The sequence below is a fragment of the Carassius auratus genome, unplaced genomic scaffold, assembly GCF_003368295.1.
Source record: "Carassius auratus strain Wakin unplaced genomic scaffold, ASM336829v1 scaf_tig00018251, whole genome shotgun sequence".
NCBI lineage: Eukaryota > Metazoa > Chordata > Actinopteri > Cypriniformes > Cyprinidae > Carassius > Carassius auratus.
Genome location: NW_020524868.1, coordinates 36,621 through 58,603, shown reverse-complemented (window position 1 = coordinate 58,603; position 21,983 = coordinate 36,621). Strand labels below are relative to the sequence as shown.

Here is a 21,983-nt window from a genome sequence, read left to right as displayed (position 1 = left end):
TAAGTTTATTCACATGCGTTTTAGCGTAGTGTAATTACATTGCATTTAGAATTAACTGCGACTGAACACTAGATTGTAACGAGATGTTCAATGTATACGAACGTTTCCAACATGTTTTGATGTATGCTAAAGCTGTGTATGTTTAGTTATAATTTGATTTTAACCCAATGACACATACTGTACCAGGTTTTTTTTGTTGGGGGCTGCAAAGTGGACAAACCAGTTCTGGGTTAGCTAGGGTAGTTAAATATGTGATTGCGAGATGTAAATGTCCGGGTTAGATTAAGCCATTAACAGCGTGAATGCAAAGTGACTTAGATCGTAAACAATATAATTCCCAATGTCCATATGTGTGCACTGAGTTATATGGTTCAGGTCTCTGTGCCGCTGCAGGGAGCTGCCTGAGAGCTTCTCCAAACACCGCTGTTTTGCGCTTGATGTGAGCTTGTTCCTGTAAGGTCCACTTTCTTTCGACTTGTGTTTTTGCATTGCTTTACTTTCTTCCTTTTCTTTCTCATATTCGTAGATCCGTCTCGATCTGTGTGCAAAAATGCGCAAAAATGAAAGCGCTCTGAAATGTTTAGTCGCGCCTCTGTGAAGTTCTGAAGGCATTGCCCCTGGCAACAGATAGCGTATCCTTCCATCAGGGCCGACCGGCTCAGACCCCTCCCAAATCAACCCAAATCGGCACGTGACTTCTCACTCTCAATAGTATGAGCCGTGTCTTCACCGTAGCAAACACACTGTGAAATAAATGGACCCAACGCCAAATGACGAGAATAAAAGCTGATTCATATTTAAATTAGATGTAATTTTTGCTAAACACTTAAAAACGCTTTGAACCACGTTTGAGACGGAGTTAGATACAATGATCAAAACTATGCCTGCGTAGACCCCTTATCCATTCTAAGAATAGCCTACCATCATGAAAATAAGACACTTAGTTAAAATATAAACAAGAACCGCTGGACAACTGATGTAAAGGGAGACTGTTTAAACTTTAAAGTAATATCGCTCAGTCGTGAGAGATGTAGTGCATTTAAAACGTTTTCTCGGCTTATCCACTTTATCTTTCGCAGCGGACCGAAAGGAAATGACATGAGCGTGCGCTCACACGGTCGGAGAGAGAGAAAAATAGAGGGCACGCGATAGTGATTTACTTTAAACACGACAACATGTTGTGAACCTCATTGAGGAATCGTAGTGCTCGCACACGGGACACTTTCAAAATAATGTTTGGGGGATTTATATTTTTATTGGTTTATTCGCAGTTTATTAATAAGTTGAGAATTGTTTTATATAACCGTCATATTAAATGCATAAACACACACACTGATACGATCTATTAAAATCGTTTGTTATATTTATTCTTCATCAAAACGTACTTGTTTTATCACAGTTTACACACACACACACACACACACACACACACAGATATACGCACACACAGAGTGAGAGCGCGCGCTCGAACATTACAGGCTGCAACCTGACACAGTTTATTTGTTTATTTGTTTATTTATTTGGGTCCCCATTAGCTTCCACAATGTGGTTGCTAGTCTTCCTGGGGCCCATAAACCTGTCAACCTGACACAGTGGTCGCGTAACACACAGACGCGTCCAGAAGAGTCCGAATATGGAAACGATCCATAATATCTTCAAACAAATTCTTCAGGGGAACTCATTCATCACTTGGTCGCTGAACAAACAACATCACCTCCCGGAACTCAAAGCATGACGGATCAATTTCATGCATGCCGGAGGGGCGCATCTGGACATAATTCATAGGTCAAAGGGCACATCTGGAAATAATTCATAGGTCAAAGGTCTCATCAATCATTATTCATGACACAAGCCATCGTATAATGACTACTAATGGATGACTTTCCCTCAACATAGCATCCTGAGGCCATGACATAAGGATGTTGTTACCTCAACAAAATTATCTTGTGGCCACGACATAAGATGACGTTCCGACAAGTTAATATGACGTTCCCTCAAATTAATATCTCTTGGCCACTGTAACGGAGAACAAACTTCATAAAATTGGGAAGAAGGAGTACATTTAATTCAAAGGGACTCGAGACCGGTGAGTGGAGCAGGTGTCGCTCATTTCCCAATCACTCCACCAGCCTCACTCCGTTCCCACAACTCTCGGGCCTGCCCCACTCATCACAAACACGACAAAACTAAGTGAACCGACCGTGACACCTTAGTGGCTCTGTACAGCCAAAACGATATGACCAGGAACACATAATAGTTTTATGAGACCACAAATGCCTGTTTAATTTATCCAACTCAAAACTAATTGTATCTCATGTTTTATCACTACAGAGACATCAGAGACAGCGTCAAAAGGACTGGCCGAGCTAAGGCTGCTCTCGGTGGATACAAGAGCACTGAATGCCCGGTGATTGCCTGGAGCTCCGAAATCAGCATAGCAAATTTTCAAATAGACACTATATTTATAAATAAACAGCAGATTTGAGTTTTAAACAATTACAATCTTACCTAAAAATTCCTAAAACTAAATTGCATGACAGAATAACAGTAATATTTAGAAAATTACTTGGATTTTTGGCAGATGACGAAGACCAAAAGAACAGAAAATAATGTGTATTGAGAAACAGCTATTGTCTGAGTGAAAATATAGAATTATAAAATACACTTTTTTTTGTTTTGTTTTTTATTTTTGTGTTTGCACACACTGATGTTAATAAGCCCAACACTCACAGCAGAGCAGAACGAGTGAAGGAGAAGCTTTGCTTTATCCCCGTGTATAATGCAACAGTGACGACTCTAGTCAACCAATCAACATTCTGCAGTGAGTTTAGCTCCACCCTTTTGATAGCCTTTGCTGTGCTAGGTACCCCAATGAAAGGGAACCAAAGAAGTGGTATATGGTATGGTTTGCTATTTTGGTAGCATTCACAACTTCTGACAATGGAAACAGCCATAATTGTGTACTGTACTGTACTGAACCGTCCTGCACCGCTCAGTGGAAATGAGACAAGAGGTTGTAACTGAACCACTGTGTGTGTCATAATGAGCAAATGATCACACACACAATCCTGAGACACTTCATCACTAACCTTCACTTCACTTTCTGGCAAACTGTTTTTGATAATATTGGGCTCCAGGGGGGTATTCCAGAAAGCAGGTTATGTGACATACCTGGGTATGTTTAAGAGTAAGTAAGCGGATAACCTCAACTTTCGGTTCCAAAAATGGAGGTTACTTTCAGGGTATGTTAGTTGTCATAGCAACTCACTCTCTGAACTTAACCTGCTCCAGAGCAGGTTATGTTCCAGGGTTAGTTCACTTCAGCGAGCCTTCAGATAGTACACAACATTATATAATATTACAATATGTAATATAGCCTTTTATATATATAAAGAAAAAAATTAAAATAAAATAATATTATACATTTAAAGATATATATGTATATACAATATAATTCACATTCTCAGGGATTAAAGATTAAATGGAAAAAAAAGAAAAATTATTGCACAGCCATCAATAAGGTGGCGATATGCACTAAACATGTAAACAAGTAATGGACAAAAGAAGAAAGAAACAGCTTGGCACGCTTTTTCTTAGCGTCCGTTTCTATAGCGACTCATCGATTCGTCACTCTTTTGAGAATGTCTTGAGTCTTAACATGGAACATACTCTGAGTTGATTGAACTTACTCCTGGACGCGTTTTTGGAACCACATACCTCGAGTAAGCAAGGTTTGGGGTTAATCAACCGAGACTTCAGGGTTTAGTTAACGGTAAGTTAACCCTGCTTTCTGGAATACACCCCAGCTCTTTCACATATATTTACTAACATCATTACACTTTTAATCAACATGTTTAAATCAGCCTAATTAATCTTAAGTAATGATATGAAGTCAATACATTGACTGAATTTGTTTGCTTTAGATGTATGTGAAGCACTCACCTTCATGACAGGCTGAGCAAAGTATTTGGTCACAAAGACCCATCTGCAGACTCACACAGATGAAGCTCCTGTGAGCGGTGGTCTCATCTCCATCCTCAGCAGTCTGAGAAATACACAGACAAATGACAACATGCAACTGAATTGGCAAAAGTTATTACATGACAAAAAATAAATAAATAAAATCGGAATGAGTCGTGAGCATTAATCATCAAATTGTCAGGGCTCAGGTTTGATCTGTCTCTTTCTCCTGGAGGAGCATTTGTTTTTGTTTCTGTTTGCACGTGCCTATGGCATTATTTTTTAGTCAAACATTATGAGCGTGTTCACGAGCACATTTTGTTATTTCACATGCGCAAAAATTAACCTTCAGCTGGCATGATAAAGTACTCGCGCACAAATTCAACAACTGAGAGGTGTACATGTAGCTGCGAGCGAGCGCCTGGCATACTCTCATAGGTTAACTCTGCTTGTACAGTGGAATCCTGCTGGCGGAGTGCTGTTTTGCCCACGCAGTGGATTTCTGCTCGCTCAGCTGATATCTGCTCCCTCGAGTCTACATGACTTTTGAAAATTTGGGGGCGGAAACCTAGGAGGGCCCTGACCCTCATATGATTGGTCACTTTCACACAGGGACATCCTTGTACCTTGATTGACAGCTCTCATTACAGGAAGCACGGAGTTGGGTTCAGTTACCACCGAAGAAGAGTGGGAATGAATTAGAATGAGTTTTCTAATATACATAAAATGTCTCTGCACGTATAAAATGCTGTGCAGATTATAGTAATGCTTGCAGCTACCTGTACAACTCTCAGTTGTTGAATTTGTGGGCGAGTACCTTTATCATGCCAGCTAAAGGTTCATTTTTGCGTGTGTGAAATAACATAATGTGCTCGTGAGCATGTCTTACACGCTCATAACTTTTGACAAAAAAATAATGCCATACGTGCCGGCCAAGGTCAGCTGTTCGCATTTTGCGATCGACCTGGTTGTGCACGTGTTGATTTTTTTGTTTTTCACTTGCGCGTGCCAGCCGCATTCAGCTGATTGCGCTTTGCCTTATTTAAATCTCATGTTTTCTCTTTGTCTTTGCCAGTGTGTTTTGTTGTTGACGCTTTTTACGCGTTTCTTGTTTTGATTCATCAGTTATAGTTATGTATTTTTTTTCAGTTTCTCTTTTTTTCTGCCCATTTATTTCAACTGTTGTCTGGACTGTCTATGCTCCTTGGCCAGTGGTCTGTTCATCGAGACTTTGGGATTTTTGCTCTTGATTATTATCTAGATTTGTGGATCTCTTTGAATATGCCTGGGCTATCATCTTTAATGACCATCACCTGATTCTGACTACCGCTCGCCTGGAAAATATCTGTTTGGACTCTGATCTCCTCTATTGAGTTCTGGGATTGTGGATCTGGAATTCAGCAGTTCAATTTATCACTGAATAAAACTCTTGTTGCATTTCTTCTGCATCTGGGTCCTTCATTTCAGTGACACCTGACATAACACACTGGCCATTATGGACCCAGCAGAAGAAGCTCAGCTCCGAGCTGCCATTGAACATCAGGGAGCAATGTTGAATCATCAGGCTGAGGAACTTTCACATGCTCGTCACACTGTGGATGCCTTGGTTGCACGAGTTACTGAGGTCCCTGACAAGTTACGCTATCTTCAGGCCGTCGGTCTCAATGTTTCATCTGCAGCACCCCAACAGGCCACTGGTCATGAGCCATGTATTAATAATCCTCCTATTTATGCTGGTGAACCAACTAATTGTCGTTTCTTATTCAGTGTGAAGTAGTTTTTTCACTTCAACCCCAGACTTATGCATTAGACAGATACAGAGTGGCTTACCTGATTTCTCTTCTGGCTGGAGGCACACGCGACTGGGGTACTGCCATATGGGACTCGCGCTCTTTGTGCTGTGATGATTTTAAATAATTCAAAGCCGAGATTATAAAAATATTTGACAGATCCGTGTTTGGCAAAGAGGCTTTGAGGCAATAGGTCAGTAGCTGATTACTCTATTCAATTTAAGACTCTTGCAGCTACAAGTGAGTGGAACTCAGCGGCCCTGGTGGCTCGTTTTATGGATGGATTAGTGGCAGATGTTAAGGACGAGATCTACGCACGTGACCCTACGGACCTGCTTGACGATATTATTGATCTCACTATACGTTTGGATTCCCGTATGAAATGGAGACGTAAAGTTCAGGGAAATACCAGCTGGATGCGGCCAGAACCGTCTGTTTCCTCCACTGCTTTCCGAGCTCCTGAATAGTCTGACCTTGAGCCTATGTAGCTGGGGAGGATGCGTCTTACTGACTTATCAGAGGGTTCTCGTACTCTCATTCCTGCTTCAGTATTACTGAATTTTACTGAAAATATTCATATTTTGCCGGATCCTAGCAGACAGTTTGTGGTGGAGGTCGACGTGTCACAGGTTGGTGTCGGAGCAGTTCTTTCCCAAAAATCCCCTCATGATAATAAGTTGCATCCTTGTGCTTATTTTTCTCATCAACTTTCTCCCTCAGAACAAAATTATGACATCCGCAACAGAGAGCTGCTGGCAGTACGCTTGGCTTTGGGAGAGTGGTGTTACTGGTTGGAGGGGACGATAATTCAATTTCTGGTGTGGACTGATGATAGAATTCTGGAGAATATTCAATTGGCCAAACGGCTGAACTCCAGATAGGCTCGTTGGGCACTGTTTTGTGGACGCTTCAACTTTGTGTTGTCTTACAGACCGGGTTCTAAGAATGTCAAGCCCGACGCTCTGTCCCGGCAGTTTGATACGCCTGTTGATGAGTCTCCTCCTGACACCATTTTGCCTTTGGGTCGTGTGGTGGGGGCCATCACCTGGGGTATCAAGGGTCGGGTCAGGCGAGCATTAGCTCAGGTTGAGGTGCCCATGGGGTGTCCGGCGGGTTGTTATTTGTGCCTGATACAGTCGGCACCGCCGTCTTGCAGTGGGGTCACTATTCTAAACTCATGTGTCATCCTGGTGTGAGGAGGTCGCTGGCAGCCATCCGTCAGCGTTTTTGGTGGCCGGCCATGGCTGAGGACATCCGTCGGTTCGTGGGTGCTTGTGAGGTTTGTGCTCAAAACAATCAACCTTCTGTTGGTCTGCTTCATCCCCTCCCTATTCCTTCCCGCCCCTGGTCACATATTGGTTTCCCTCCATCCAGCAGCAATACGGTGGTCCTTACTGTTGTGGATCGCTTTTCTAAGGCGGTTCACTTCATTCCCCTTCCTAAACTCCCTTCGGCTAGGGAGACGGCCCGTATGGTCATAACCCCTGGCTTCCCATAACCCCTCCTCCTAGAGTCAGCAGCTAACTTGGGCTGAATATGCCCATAACTCCTTGCAGGTGTCCTCGACTGGGCTTTCCCCGTTCATGTGTTGTCTTGGTTATCAACCCCCTCTGTTTCCTTCCCAGGCTGCTGAGGGCGCAGTTCCATCAGTCCAGGCATTTAAGCAGTGCTGTTATCGTACCTGGAGGAGGGCCAGGGAAGCATTGGTCCGGTCTAGGGGACGCACTAAAAGAGCTGGTGACTGCCGTCGGACTGTGGCACCCAGGTACTGTCAGGGCTCAGGTTTGATCTGTCTCTTTCTTCTAGAGGAGCATTTTTTTTTTTGTTTCTGTTTGCATGTGCCGGCCAATATCAGCTGTTCGCATTTTGCAATCGGCGTGGTTGTGCACGTGTTGATTGTTTTTGTTTTTCACTTGTGCGTGCCAGCCGCATTCAGCTGATTGCGCTTTGCAATCAGCATGGTTTTGTATGCATTCTCAGCAGTTTGTCATTTCCTCATTTATTTTTTCCTTATTTAAATCTCATGTTTTCTCTTTGTCTTTGCCAGTGTGTTTTGTTGTTGACGCTTTTTACGCGTTTCTTGATTTGATTCATCAATTGTTATAGTGTCTTTTTTTTCACTACTATAGTAGTGGTGCAACGGATCATCATTGATCCGTTTTCGGATCAATATCTTCGGTTCGACACACACGTGATCCACGGATTGATTTTTGAAAAAAAAAAAAGTTGCGCATGTTTATTCCACACTCAGTGGTCATGGCGAGCGGAGGAATGGAGGAGCTTGAACGCCCCGTGCATTTTGGCTTCCCTTTCAGATATAATGATGAACTGGGCCACATTAATGCACGGGCTTACCTGGCCTTAAGACCAGGGCCCCGGGCTGAGGAAGGGCCCCGATGATGCCGGAAAATATTGTAATGCGATTTTATAATTAGTTGGCTGTCCCTTTAAAATTCCGCTTTATCGCTTTGCTTTAAATGCATGTGCGGCATTGCAAGTCCTGCTAGTCGTCGCTAGTGGGGTGACAAGGTGGTGACGATTATAGGGGCCCAAGGCCGAGGAGGGGGGTGGGCATGGCGATCTCAACCATCTGGTCAAGACAGTTGACAGAACGCTGCTGCGTGTCGTCACAAAAGCGTATAATTTTCACGTGCTATTAAGCCTTGCCACCTGCCAATTTAACCATTCAAAATACTTTAAAGCATTAAAACACAAGACGCGGAAAAGCCTAATAGAGTTGCTGGTTACTCTATGGAATTACATTTAGTTCAATAATAATGAACGTAACTTTATAAAACTGAACGTAACTTTTTCAGAAACTATCAAACATATTCAGAGATGTATAGTAACGAAGTAGAACTACTTCACTACTGTACTTAAGTACTAAAAGGCGGTATCTGTACTTTACTAGAGTATTATTTTTTTCTCCTACTTCCACTTTTACTTCGGTACATATTTTCGCTGAGTTTAATACTTTTACTCCGATATTTTTTTTATGTGCTGCATCGTTACTCGTTACAATTATAATAATGTTACGAATCATTCCATTACAAACCACTGCCAGAACTGTAGATGGCAGGTTTGATGAAGCTGGCACATCATTGAGCGAATCAAGCGATTAAGAAGACTGCGCGTGCTGACTGAACTGCTGTGAAGAGAGAAATGAACACCGAGCCGAGCCAGATAATGACTCGTTCACGAGTCAAGAACAGGTTGCATCGGTTTTCGGATGACCAGTAACGTTAGTTCTTTCTGACAGTTCGATTCAATAAACCAGTTGAAGAAAACAGTTCACCGATTCTTTTGCGCTCGATGCAATGGCGTCATTGGCGTTGACTGCACATGGGCTCATAACATTAACACAGAATCAGTTCAGAATCAATCACCAAAAGAATCAGTTCGGTTCCAGACGCTCTGTGTGTCGGTTTACTTCACGCTAAATTACACATGCGCAGTATCATCAGCTCCTCGGTTCACGAATCGGACAGAAACGGTTCTTGACTCGTGAACGAGTCATTATCTGGCTCGGCTCGGTGTTCATCTTCAGTTCTCTCTTCACATCAGTTCAGTCAGTGTACTGTTTGAGTCAATGAATTACTCCGGGATATTGGTTTGTTTTAACTCAGAGGGAGTGTCAGACACATTAAACAAGTTAACAGCTTAATTCATCTGTGGATTAATGCGTATTAGAGACGAGAACTGTTTAAAACGATTCAGTTCGATTTGGTGGACTGTTTAAAAAAGATCCGGTTACATCGAATGATTCGTTCGCGAACCAGATATCACAAACTGCTTTGTTTTTAACTGTCTTACAACAGACATGGAAGAGAAGACAATGCTGAATAAAGTCTAGTTTTTGCTATTTTTGGACCAAAATGTATTTTCAATGCTTCAAAAAATTCTAAATGACCCTCTGATGTCTTATGGGTTTGAAACAACATGAGGGTAAGTTATTAATGACATCATTTTGCAAATTGGGCTAACTAACCCTAGTAACCGTTTTTTGTTTACAAGAAGTTACAGTCAAAGGAATTGTGATTGTCCTTTAGGTTAATCATTTAAAATAGTAAAAACAATATGTTCAAACTTTTGACTACTTTCTTTAATAGCTACATAACACAATACTTCTACTTTTACTTTCAGTACTTGAGTAGTAAATTTTAAAATAGACTACTTGCAATACTTAAGTACAAAAAATGTTGAATACTTTAGTACTTCTACTTAAGTGTGGTGCTTAAAGAGCACTTCTACTTCTACTCAAGTCACTTTTTTGATAGAGCACTTGTACTTTTACTCAAGTATGGTTCTCTAGTACTTTATACATCTCTGAACATATGCCATTACAAAAGAAAAAAAACACAATGAAAATGAAACAGGCTCTCCAAATATGCTTCATTTTTGTTAATGTTTTTCAAAGATTCGTTTTCGCTGATAGAGAATTCTGAATGCATTGCCACAGAGTTCCCTTTTGCTTCGCAGTTTTTCGTTTGGAGTTTTGACACAAACTTATCGTAGGGGCGGGGTTAACGGTGATCTACTCTGATTGGATAGTGAGCTTTTGATGGACAGGTGATCTCTGACCGGGAAGTACAGACGTCACTCAGTGGCATGCACCACGCATATTGAAAGCTCTCGTGGTGATTAAATATGGTCTCTACCACAAAAATATTTTTTTACAGACAAAGTGAAATAAATTTATTTTAAGCTCATACACAGGTTCTACCCTGTAAAGAAGTTTATACAAAGATTTAAATCTGACATTGATCTTACACGCTTTTTTTGTTCGAGTTATGAAGAAACTGTACACTATTTTGGTCATGTCACTACACTCAGAAACTTTGGGATTACATTGGTGTGTTTGTCAAGTGTAAGATTTTGCCAGACTTCTCAGTACATATGAAAACATTATATTTGGGTATTATGACTAGGGCTATGTACGGATAGTCGAACATTCGAATATTCGGTCTGCTGTAATTATTCGATAAATAAAAATGCTATTCGAATTTCGCTATAAAAAAATCCACAAAAAAACCTGAACACGCAAATTAAAACTAACAGCCTATATGCATTGGGTGGCGCTGTGGAGCATGCAGTGAAAACCAGTTGATAGTGTTTGATGACAAAATGGCGTCCTCTGCATCTAAGCGTAGTGAAGTTTGGAAATACTTTGATCAGAATGATCATCAGGTAGTGTGCAAAATCTTTCAAGCGAAACTGAGTTACCACAACAGCACTTCTACGAGGAATCATCTTAAGTGCAAACACCGAAATATTATAATTGACGAACCTAATAATGAAGACACACAGCTGCTCATCACCATGTTCACGACTTCAAGTAGGCGGAGATGTACCCCCGAGCGAGCCGAGAAGACCACTCAACTCATAGCAAAAATGATCTCAAGAGATATGCTTCCTTTAAGTTTTGTCGAGGGGGGGAAGGTTTTAAGGAAGTCTTGCAGTTTCTTGAACCAGATTATGATATTCCTTCACGGAGAACCATAACAGCAAGAATAGAGCTTCAACATGAGAGTTCGGTTTCCAAACTCAAACCTACTTTGGCGACAGTAGACTTCGTGGCCATTACATCTGACAGTTTGACAACATTAACCACAGAGTCCTATGTCACTATAACATGCCATTTTATTGCTGACACTAAGGTAATAATAATAATTAATAATAATTACTTACATTTATATAGCACTTTTCTAGACTCTCAAAGCGCTTACATAGTCAGGGGGTATCTCCTCATCCACCACCAGTGTGCAGCATCCACCTGGATGATGCGACGGCAGCCATAGTGCGCCAGAAACCGGTCTTGGGCTCCAGGGTGATATGGCTGCCGGCTATATATAGCATAGTCATAAGGTGAACAGTTATGTCCTGCAAACCCGAGCAATGGAAGAGCGACATTCGGCTGCGAACCTGGCAGATTATTTGAAGACATCTGTAGAGCAATGGGGCTTGGACGGCAAAGTGGTCGTTTGCGTGCGCTATAACGCAAGTAATATGATAGCCGTGAACAGAGACGTGAACTGGGAATCTGTACCTTGTTTCGCGCACACACTTTAATTGGCCATCAATGATGGATTTAAAGCTGCAAGCATGAATAGACTAATTGGTGCATGTAGTAGACTTGTAGGACATTTCCATGACAGCACGATCGCCTCAAGCACTCAAGCAAAAACAAACACAGTTAGAACTGCCTTTGCACAAACTTGTGCAATACTGCAAAACACGCTGGAATTCGGCAGCTGATATGCTCGCGCGTTTACATGAACAGCGCTGGGCCATCACCGCCGTGCTCTCTGACAGGACTGTAACCAAACTGGTGAATGCTAAAACCCTGGAGCTAATCGATGATCACTGGCAGACAATTGAGGATTTGTTACCTGTGCTCCAGTCTCTAAAAACGGCAAGTGAAGCACTGGGTGGAGAAAACTACGTGTCAGTCTCCATGGTGTATCCACTTGTGCAAAGCCTTCTGTGCAGGTTCGTCTAGTTCTAATGAATGAATGAATATAAGTTAATAATTTGTTCAGATTCCTTTGTTGATTACTGATTTTTATTTCTAAATGATTTTCTTTTTTTTCTAAATTAGTTGTTTTTAATATAAGCAAATAAATTAAAACTAATAAAATGCAGCTACATTAATTTGATAAGTGACTCCAGTCATGATTTATTTAAAAGATCACTTACAAAATAAATTGTATACTGAAGAAGACCGCAGTTCTTATTAATTAATTAATTTTTGTCTACAGACATCTTCAAACATGCCATGGAGAATCACAGAAAGTGACCGAATTCAAAAGCATTGTTGCGGCATCTCTCAAGCAACGAATAAACACCGCTAACTTGGAGAATGCAGGGAAAACTCCTCTTCTCACGTCTGCCCTAGACCCTCGGCACAAACATCTCAGGTTCCTTGACGAAAACATGAGAGAAGAAGTAAGAAAAAAACTCTTAGAACATTATCAGAGTATTATCCTTGATGCGAGTGGCACGGATGCAGCTGCCGTCACCAACGATGAAGAGGATGGAATGCCCACCCGTCGGAAAAGGCTGAGCCAGTCCAGCCGAGACGAGTGGGAACAGTTCTTGCTGGAGCCATGTATTCCACCAGATGAGGATCACATTCAGTGGTGGAACGAAAACAAGAAGCGCTTCACAAAACTTAGTCTCTTAGCACACCGTTATTTGTGTGTCCCGTCAACGTCTGTGCCGTCAGAGCGATATGTATGTTATATATATGCGCCTGGACCTAAGTTAACTTCCGGTCTGTGTTGTGTATATCGGTCTGGCTGCAGTGCCTTCTACAAACACAGTTAAAGGCAAGGTGATGAGTAGACTGAAGTTGGGCTCAGGTGGTTATGTTGTGGGATGTGTTTCCCATACATTTATTTATTTTTGGAGACTCGCCACAATTTTAAAACTGATCTTTTTTCAAAAAAGCTTCATTGAGTAACGTTACGTACTGCACGTTAAATAATAATAATTCCTTACATTTATATGTTTAAATATCAAAGCGAGGCACAGGTGTTTTTATATCGCTGTATTTCTGAAGAAAGACTTGCATGTTTAATGAATTTGCATTTTCATTAAGTCCGCCTGATCCATGCAGCAAACATTTTGTTTGTTATAAAAATATATCTACTCTAGAGGGACTTGGCTGTTGTTATTGATTCTATTTGGAAGTCTACTGGAAGTTAAGTTAGGTCCACAAAAGCGCTCATGCGCAGTAACTTTTGTTTATGTTGTTGCCGTTGAAACCGTCTATATCTCTCCGTTCGAAAAGACGTGATTGTCAAAATACTAAGTTAGAGTGAGTGAGGAATGACAGGGAGCGACAGAGCGCGTGTTCCAATGAACAACAACTCCCATGAGCCTTACGCTCTTTCCCGAAGTCATCAAAGTACGTCTTATGTTATTATTTTGATTGAGTGACCCCTGGTGGCCAAAAATTCCATACTACACGTTTAACAACAACAAAAATAATAATAATAATTAATTATAAATAAATAAAGATTACATGACCACTATCAGTCCCCCACTTCAGTCCCCAATCTGATTTGAATTGGTAAACAACAAGTACGCACAATGTGTCATTTTTTTTTAACGGCTAAAGAAAATGAATCAAAATGGACAGACGTCAATTGAGTGGTTTTGCAAAAAGAAAGTTAAAGAAAGACAAGGACGCTACACATTTAGCTACAATTAAAAATGTTGCAGGGATCGAAATCTTTTTAAAACGAGTGAAGAATTAGCTCAGGACGACAATGACACAGAAGCAATTGATTGCACTCTCCCTGTTTACCATTGAAGTTAAAACATTACCGTCTACCGTGCTCCTATAGTCTACCACTGAAAACAGAGCGCCCAGAGCGGTTTTCCCACATCTTCTGAATATTTGGCTCCATGCGACAATTACTAATAATTTTGAGATCTATCTTTTCACTATGAGGAAAAATGAAGGACTCATACACAACTATTATAAAAGGTGAAAACATGGTTCACTGATGCTCCAGAAGGAAACACAATGCATTAAAGGTGCCATATGCAGAAATTGAGGTAAAAATATTCATAACATGACCTACACGCATCAAAAGAATGAGAAGAAATAAGGGCGATGATGTCATAAAAAAAATGTCAAGTTATAGTGCTGCAGAGAAATCAACCTTAATTAGCATTAGCATTACTAGCCCCCGCCCGACAGGTGTTGTAATACCAGTTTCGGCCGTGGGAGGCGGTATGCGGGCAACATAACCACCAGCCAACCTGCAATACACGAATAGCTCGCAGGGCGTACCTGGACCTGATGTCAATCGTGTGGAAAGTACAGCCCACTACTTTCAGTTCAGAGAAGAGAGCGGAAGGATAGCTGAAGCCCTTGGCAAGAGACCAACACCCGCTACAGGGAAACAACCGCGCTCGGAATCACAAATCAAATCCGATAAAAATACCAGAGTAAACATCGGCACTGCTTTTAATCGCTGGAGACAACTGATGGACCTGAAAGAAATGAGGTTCGACTCCGAACTTGCAAGTTAGATGCTGTTAGTATTTCGCTAGAAGTTTGTTTTATATGTTTGTGTATTTGTTTTCGGGAAGTTATAACATAGATATGTATCGAAGGCTGTTCGATAAACATGCTAATGTTAGCGATGGCTAACCGTAGCTGCGTTTGATAATTAGCTAGCTATAACTTAACGTTACCCATTTTATTATATAGGGCTGTGCATGTCTTTACTCATGTACATCTCATCAGTAAAGACGCTCCTGTAATTAGGAGTATATCTCCAGCACGTGTGTTCAGATCAGGATTGCCAGGTTTTCACAACAAATCCTGCCCAGTTGCTTCTCAAAACTAGCCCAATCTCGCTTCCAGAAGGTTCCCCGATAAAACATTGCTTCCCGGGGTTAAAATATAGTTTTTTTTAGCAGGGTTGCCTTGGTATAATTCGCATTTTAGGGGCTAAATATCACGTTATTTGTATTGGGGTCGCTGTGACCAGCGGACATGAAAAACAACCACCACAGACTTGGCAACACTGGTTGGCATTTACTACACAGAGCCGTAATTCACTGACAATTTACACAACATCTATGTTAAAATCGCAGGCGATTCTTTGTTGATTTTGAAAGTGATTTTGTGTTAGTTGTCGGTAGACTAAGGCTCTGTGTAGTAACTGCCGCTCCACCTGAACCAGTGTTGCCAAGTCTGCGCTTGTTTTTCATGTCCGCGGTTTGAAGCAATCCCAATACCAATAAAGTGATATTTAGCCCCTAAAATGCTAATTTTACCAGGGAAACCCTTCCCAAAAATTAATATTTTAACCCCAGGAAGCAATTTTTATCGGGGAACCTCCCGGAAACGCGATTGGGCTAGTTTTGGACTAGTTTTAAGAAGCAACTGGGCAGGATTTGTTGTGAAAACCTGGCAACCCTGATCTGAATGCACATGCTGGAGATATACTTCTAATTACAGGAGCGTCTTTACTGATGAGAGGTGCATGAAAATCGCATTTGATTTTTGGCACAGCCCTATATATCATAACTAACCTGCTCTGTCTAGTCTGTTGGTCTCCGTGTCCTCTTTGCTTCGTGGTTTTTCTGTGCGTGAAAAAAATTAATGTGTGGCGTGAAAGTGTGTGAAAAGAGTCAATTGCGTGTGTCTCACGGTGAATGCTTGAGAGTTGGCACATTAGTTCTCAAGCAGAATAAAGGACAGGTTGATTATTGCTGTTTAGCGTTTGTATTTATCTATGATGTGTCCCTGTTTGCCTACAGGGACATAAAAAATAAATTAAAAGTGATACGTGGACCAAGGTGTCTGAGATTGTTCATTTTAAGTAAAGGATCCTAATATTTCATCCACAACAATATTTAATGAGGTTATAACTCCTTGTGGTTAGTCTGCACGAGATCAACAAGCTTGTTTGCTTTGCGGACGCTTTAAATACAAAATAAGCATTCGATCTACGTTAGAGCGTCTGAGCGCTCACAAATCTTTCTGCAGCGTCGTGAGCAGAGCGGCAAGAGCGATTTTTGACTCTCTAGATGCCGGCAGTGTGAACGCACAGTTAGGCTTCGGCTATGGCTGTAGTGTTGTTGTGAAAGTAGGGGCGGAGCATAGAGACTATGCCGTTTCTCGTTTGTTACTCTAGAGTAGACCAATTCACTTTATTGAGGCATACTGCCCCCATCTGGTATGGAATGTGGAGTATGACTTGATTTTTTTTGCCAAACATTACAGATGGCACCTTTAAAGGGTTAGTTCACCCAAAAATGAAAATTATTTCATTAATGACTCACCCTCATGTTGTTCCAAACCCGTAAGACCTCCGTTCATCTTTGGAAAACAGTTTAAGATATTTTAGATTTAGTCCAAGAGCTTTCTGTTTATCCATTGAACATGTATGTATGGTATACTGTCCATGTCATAATAAAAACATAATCAAAGTAGTCCATGTGACATCAGTGGGTCAGTTAGAATTTGTTAAAGCATCGAAAATATATTTTGGTCAAAAAACAACGACCTATTCAGCATTGTCTTCTCTTCCGGTTTTGTTGTGAACACGTTCACAGCACTGCAGTTTAGTGATATATGGTTCACGAACTAATCATTCGATTTAACCGGTTCTTCTTGAACCAGTTCACCAAATAGAACTGAATTGTTTGAACGGTTCGCGTCACCAATAAGCATTAATCCCACAAATGACTTAAGCTGTTAACTTTTTTAACATGGTGATCACTCCCTCTGAGTCAAAATAAACCAATATCCCGGAGTAATTCATTTACTCAAACAGTACACTGACTGAACTGCTGTAAAGAGAGAACTGAAGATGGGAATTTTGATTTTTTGCGTTCGGCTAGGCCTATTCGTTTAAAAAAAATCCTTACAATGACAGTGTTTATATTCAAATAACAAGGCAGGTAAGAGTTCTGTTTGGGACTTCACATTGAAATGTAAGTATTCTGTTCATTTACCCAAATATCTAACCAAAGTGTTAAAAGCCTGTGTTTTTATTTTATTTATTTATTTTTTACATAAAGCTCACAAACAATAAGATAGTCAAGTCAAGATTATATATAGTATAAGGCAATTATCTTTACCTTTCTTGTGTTTTTGAAGTGCTGTCATGCAAGAGATGTCTACAAATGTTTTAACCAAACTTTAGCACTTCAGTATTTTGTATGCATGTCCTGCTGTGTCATATTTTCTAATGTTACGATCTCTTTGTTTGTTTGTTTTTTAGTTTTGTTTTTTTTACAAGTGTTTCCATTTTCTCATTTTAGTTCTATTCTGGGGAAAGTGAGCCTGCTGGGGAAAGACTTAATAAAAAAGTTAATAGACAATTTTTTTGCTGAAATTCATTGTGCTGTTGTTGTTTACAGGCATGGCTAGTTTGCTAAGTGTCCTGGGACAGGTGAGGGAGCGAGTGGAGCTGCTCAGGGAGGACATCAAACTCGATAGAGAGAGAGAGAGATAGAGGGAGGATCACAAGCTTTCTCTTCTTGAGAGAATGCTTAACAAATATATTCTTCATTAGTCAAGAGAAAACAGTGGGGAAAAAATGGGTACATTACAGTTTTTCAGTATCTTTTTTAAATATCATATTGTCAATGAAACAACCTAATTTCTGTAGTTTATTTTTGTGATGCAAGTTGTTTACATTATTCATTTTTTTGTGTAATTTGTTTGTAAATAAGTACATTTTGTATAGTATTATTTTTTTTTGCATATTCACGTGTAAATAAAAAAAAGTACTTATACGTTGTTAATTTGTTTAATGCAGCTTATACATTTTTTTCTCAAAACATTCTTTTATTTTTTCATTCTGTAAATATTTTTTACACATTAAAACAAATTGCACTATAATTGAAAGTACTTTTTACAACCAATTACAGCATAATTTAGGTTTAAAATCAGGAAAACAACATAGGTTTGAGCCCAGCGCTGCTTCCATCTGTTCTGAGATCTTCAGGAGGTCAATCTCTTGGAGACTTGGAGGACAATGCAGTGACAGTGGAATGAGGCACATGTCAAACACTCTGGAGACCTTCTTTATGATGTACCCACTCTCGGACAGAAGAGAAACACCAGGGTCTGGATTGTGGAACCCATCACTGTTGGCGTTCACACTTCTCAGAAGATCCAGCAGCACTGTCAGGGCCAAAACCATTAAACACCTGTCCAGCACTGCCACATTTAGCTCTATCCTGCACAGGGGTCTAATCTGATTTAGGGAAAGAAGGAAAAGAGAAATTGTTTAGCTCCATGACAATGTAATTAGTATAGAAGAAATATTGAGATACTTAAGTAAACTACTTTTAATAACTACCAATTCCATATTGGCTAAAATCTACTAGTCATGTTTAAAACCTTAGCTGAAGGGATAGTTAACCCAAAAAGGAAAATGACAAATCTGGAACAACTGGGTGAGCAAAGGATCACAGAATTGTCATTTTTCACTGAACTATCCTTTAAGTAGAAGTATTATCTTGCATAATCTAATATACTTAAGGTATTGAGAGTAAAAGTAAAGGTATGTACAGTATTGTTCTGAAAAAATAATTAGTTTAATTTCTAAATATGTTCAATGTTATTCAATTTAAAGTTATTTAATTTAAAGTCAATTTAAAGTTACTAATACACTGTTGGGTAGTTTAATCTACAACAATGCATCATGTTGTAAAATACCATATTTTTTGTAGTGCTGCTGTCTGTGAGAAAGAAAAAAAAATTACTTTATATTTGTATATTTGAGTAAACTTAACTAATGTACTTCCTTACAGTCCACCTCTGATTAAAGTAACAACATTTATTATCCGAATATTAAAATCAAACAGAGCACTGTTCATACTATGCAGTTTTTTCAGTTTTATTTTCATGCTTAACCTCTTAATACGGGTTGCAAACATATCTACATATGATCACCATGGTCAAGACAATAAATTAAATAAAATCGCACCTTTGTAAGATATCAGTAAGCATTTTAACTGTGTGTTCGTGTATTTTGTAGTTTTTTATATGTATCATTAACGTTACATTATCCAAGTAAGCTCCAAACCAGTACCTGCATTTAAAGTTGAAATCCGACAAAGGACGCAGGAAACCAGTGTAACTTGGCCTCGGTCTTGGTTATGCCGGAGGCTTCTCCACTTTGTCATAAAACATAAAAACAAAAACCGCTCTGGCTCCACCTCTCCTGGCAGGATTGTCCTCTCGTCAGTGCTGCGCTCGCACTGTTGCTATGCGACAGAGCGCTAATCAGAAAAATCCTGCGAAGGCGGAGCATCCACGCACTTCGGGGAGCCCTTCGTGCACTTTGGAGACCGGTCTTCGAAGTCCGTGGCCTTCGAAGTTCGTACACTCAACTTTGGGACACAGCTATGTTAAGAGTGCAACAGTGAAAGCAAAACATCGCAGCTTAGCTTACGAATGCGATCTTCAAACAGTTAAGCCTTGGAAAACATTTGACTGTAAGTGATTAACAAGTTTATTCTGCTCTAGTTAAGTTATGATTGTTGATTGTGATAAGTGATTGAACTAGGACCATATTGAAACGAACTTTGTAGAGAATATTTGAAATGAGAGCAAACAGTTGACTGTTATCTAACAGTATTATTGTATTTGTTTTCCTGTAATATATATTTACATTATTTTTTTGTATTTCAGTTTTACAGTAAAGAATAACCAAGAAAAGTTACGCCTTGGCACTTTATTCCAAAATGTTCACTATCTGTCTAATGGAGCACAGTGACGTTCAATGAGGGCAGAATAGTAAAAAGTCAAATCTCACAGCGGGCTAAGCTTAACAAAGTTGCATGAACAGCTCATGATACTGCAGTCTTCCAAGAGACTTCCTCATCTTGAAGATAAGGTGCAACTCAAAATGGATCAACAACAAGGAGCAAGCAACCAACCAACTGAGGAAGAGGAGCACACAAGGAAATACACTGAGCCTCTTCAGCAGATGGAAACACGATCAAGATCATCCAGGTCATCATTATCAAAAAGGTCCAGCACAAGTTCAGCAGCAATGAGAGCCAAAGCAAAAGCGGTTGCAGCCCAAGCTCAAATTGCATATGCAGAAAAGGAGGCATTTATGATGAAACAAAAAGCAGAACTTGAGGCAAGTTTGATGAAGCAAAAAGCAGATTTGGATGCGAGTCTACACATCCTTCAGGTTGAACGAGCAGCTGCAGTCACTTCATCTGAAGCAGCAGCATATGAGTGAGAAGAATGTGAAAGTGGCAAATTCAATGTAAAATCAGTTCCTGACCTGCAGCCAGTCAATGTTGCTCAGCGTACCTGTGAGTACCCAGCGTACGAAGTGCACGTATTGTCACGGGGTGAAGAACCACTCGACAAGAGGTACGTGAAATCAAAAGCCCCGGAGGGTGGGTTTATTGAAAAGTGAAGGGTGCCTGGTGAAGTGTCCTGATCTGCTTTCCGCTGGTTGGTGCTCCCCGTGTGCTCTCCGTGCTCCTCTGTGCCAATCAAGGGGAAAGTGGGTGTCCAGACGTGCTCCAAAGGGTGTGGGCTGTCGGTCACTCGCTGCTTTCTGTGGGGATAGGAGAGAGGGGTTAGTCCAGCTTTGCGTTCTGGTTGAGAACCTCTTCTCAGTGCAACATGTGCTGCTTTTAAATGTGCTGGCTGATGGGGAGCAGCTGTGACCGATCAGCCGGTGACGAGGACGTGCAGGTGTTTTGGTTTGGTTTCCAGGGCGACGCTGATTCCTCTGGGAGTGCTCGTCACATCCCCCCCCCTAAGCGTCGTTCTGGTCCTGCGAAGACATGTAGAAAGTAGGGGTGAGATTAGGGGAGGGTGGGGAATGACCCCTGACAGACCTGCATAAGCTGTCCAGATTCGGGAGAGGCCATCGGCGTTCGCGTTGGCGGCCCCAGCTCGATGGCGGACTTCGAAGTGGAAGTCCTGGAGCGCTAGGAACCAGCGAGTCACCCTGGCGTTGGTGTCCTTGGCGCGGGCCATCCACTGTAGGGGCGCGTGGTCGGTTACCAGGGTGAACTTGCGGCCCAGGAGGTAGTACCGGAGCTCCAGGACTGCCCACCTGATGGCCAGGGCTTCCTTCTCCACAGCGGCGTATTTCCTCTCGGCGGGGGACAGCTTCCTGCTGATGTAGATGATCGGATGCTCCTCACCTTCCTGAATTTGGGAGAGGACCGCTCCTAGTCCTGTGTCGGAAGCATCCGTCTGCAGCAGGAAGGGGCAGCTAAAGTCCGGGGCGCGGAGTACCGGCGAGGACGTGAGTGCTGCTTTCACCTGGGAGAAGGCTTCTTCCGCCGACGGGGTCCAGCATACTTTCTCCGGCTGCCCCTTCCTGGTCAGGTCTGTCAGGGGGGCGGCTAAAGAGGAGAAGTTGGGGATAAAACAACGATAATAACCCGCCAACCCCAAGAAGGCTCGTACCTGGGTCTTTGTCTCCGGTCTTGGTGCGGCGTGGATGGCCTCAACTTTCTTGTCTTGCGGCCGGATGAGTCCTCGGCCGACTTGATAGCCCAGGTACTTGGCCTCAGAGAGGGCTAGGTGGCATTTTCGGGGGTTGGCGGTAAGTCCAGCCCGCCGGAGCTCCGAGAGCACCCTCCGCAGACGATCCAGATGTTCGTCCCACGCCTCGGAGTGGACCACGACGTCATCCAGGTAGGCGGCCGCGTAAGCTTGGTGAGGCCGCAGGAGGATGTCCATCATCCGCTGGAACGTCGCGGGGGCCC

General features: G+C 41.5%; 1 protein-coding gene across 1 annotated transcript; it reads left to right on the top strand.

Annotated features, from left to right (window-relative positions):
* Positions 1-10,168: 10,168 nt before the first annotated feature.
* On the top strand, positions 10,169-20,488 carry LOC113076000 (zinc finger BED domain-containing protein 4-like). Its single transcript, XM_026248649.1, has 6 exons — positions 10,169-12,239; positions 12,509-12,970; positions 17,177-17,180; positions 17,544-17,559; positions 17,643-17,674; positions 20,099-20,488. Exons 1-6 carry the CDS (start codon positions 11,899-11,901, stop codon positions 20,486-20,488), a joined length of 1,245 nt encoding a protein of 414 aa, XP_026104434.1. The 5' UTR covers positions 10,169-11,898.
* The last annotated feature ends 1,495 nt before the right edge of the window (positions 20,489-21,983 follow it).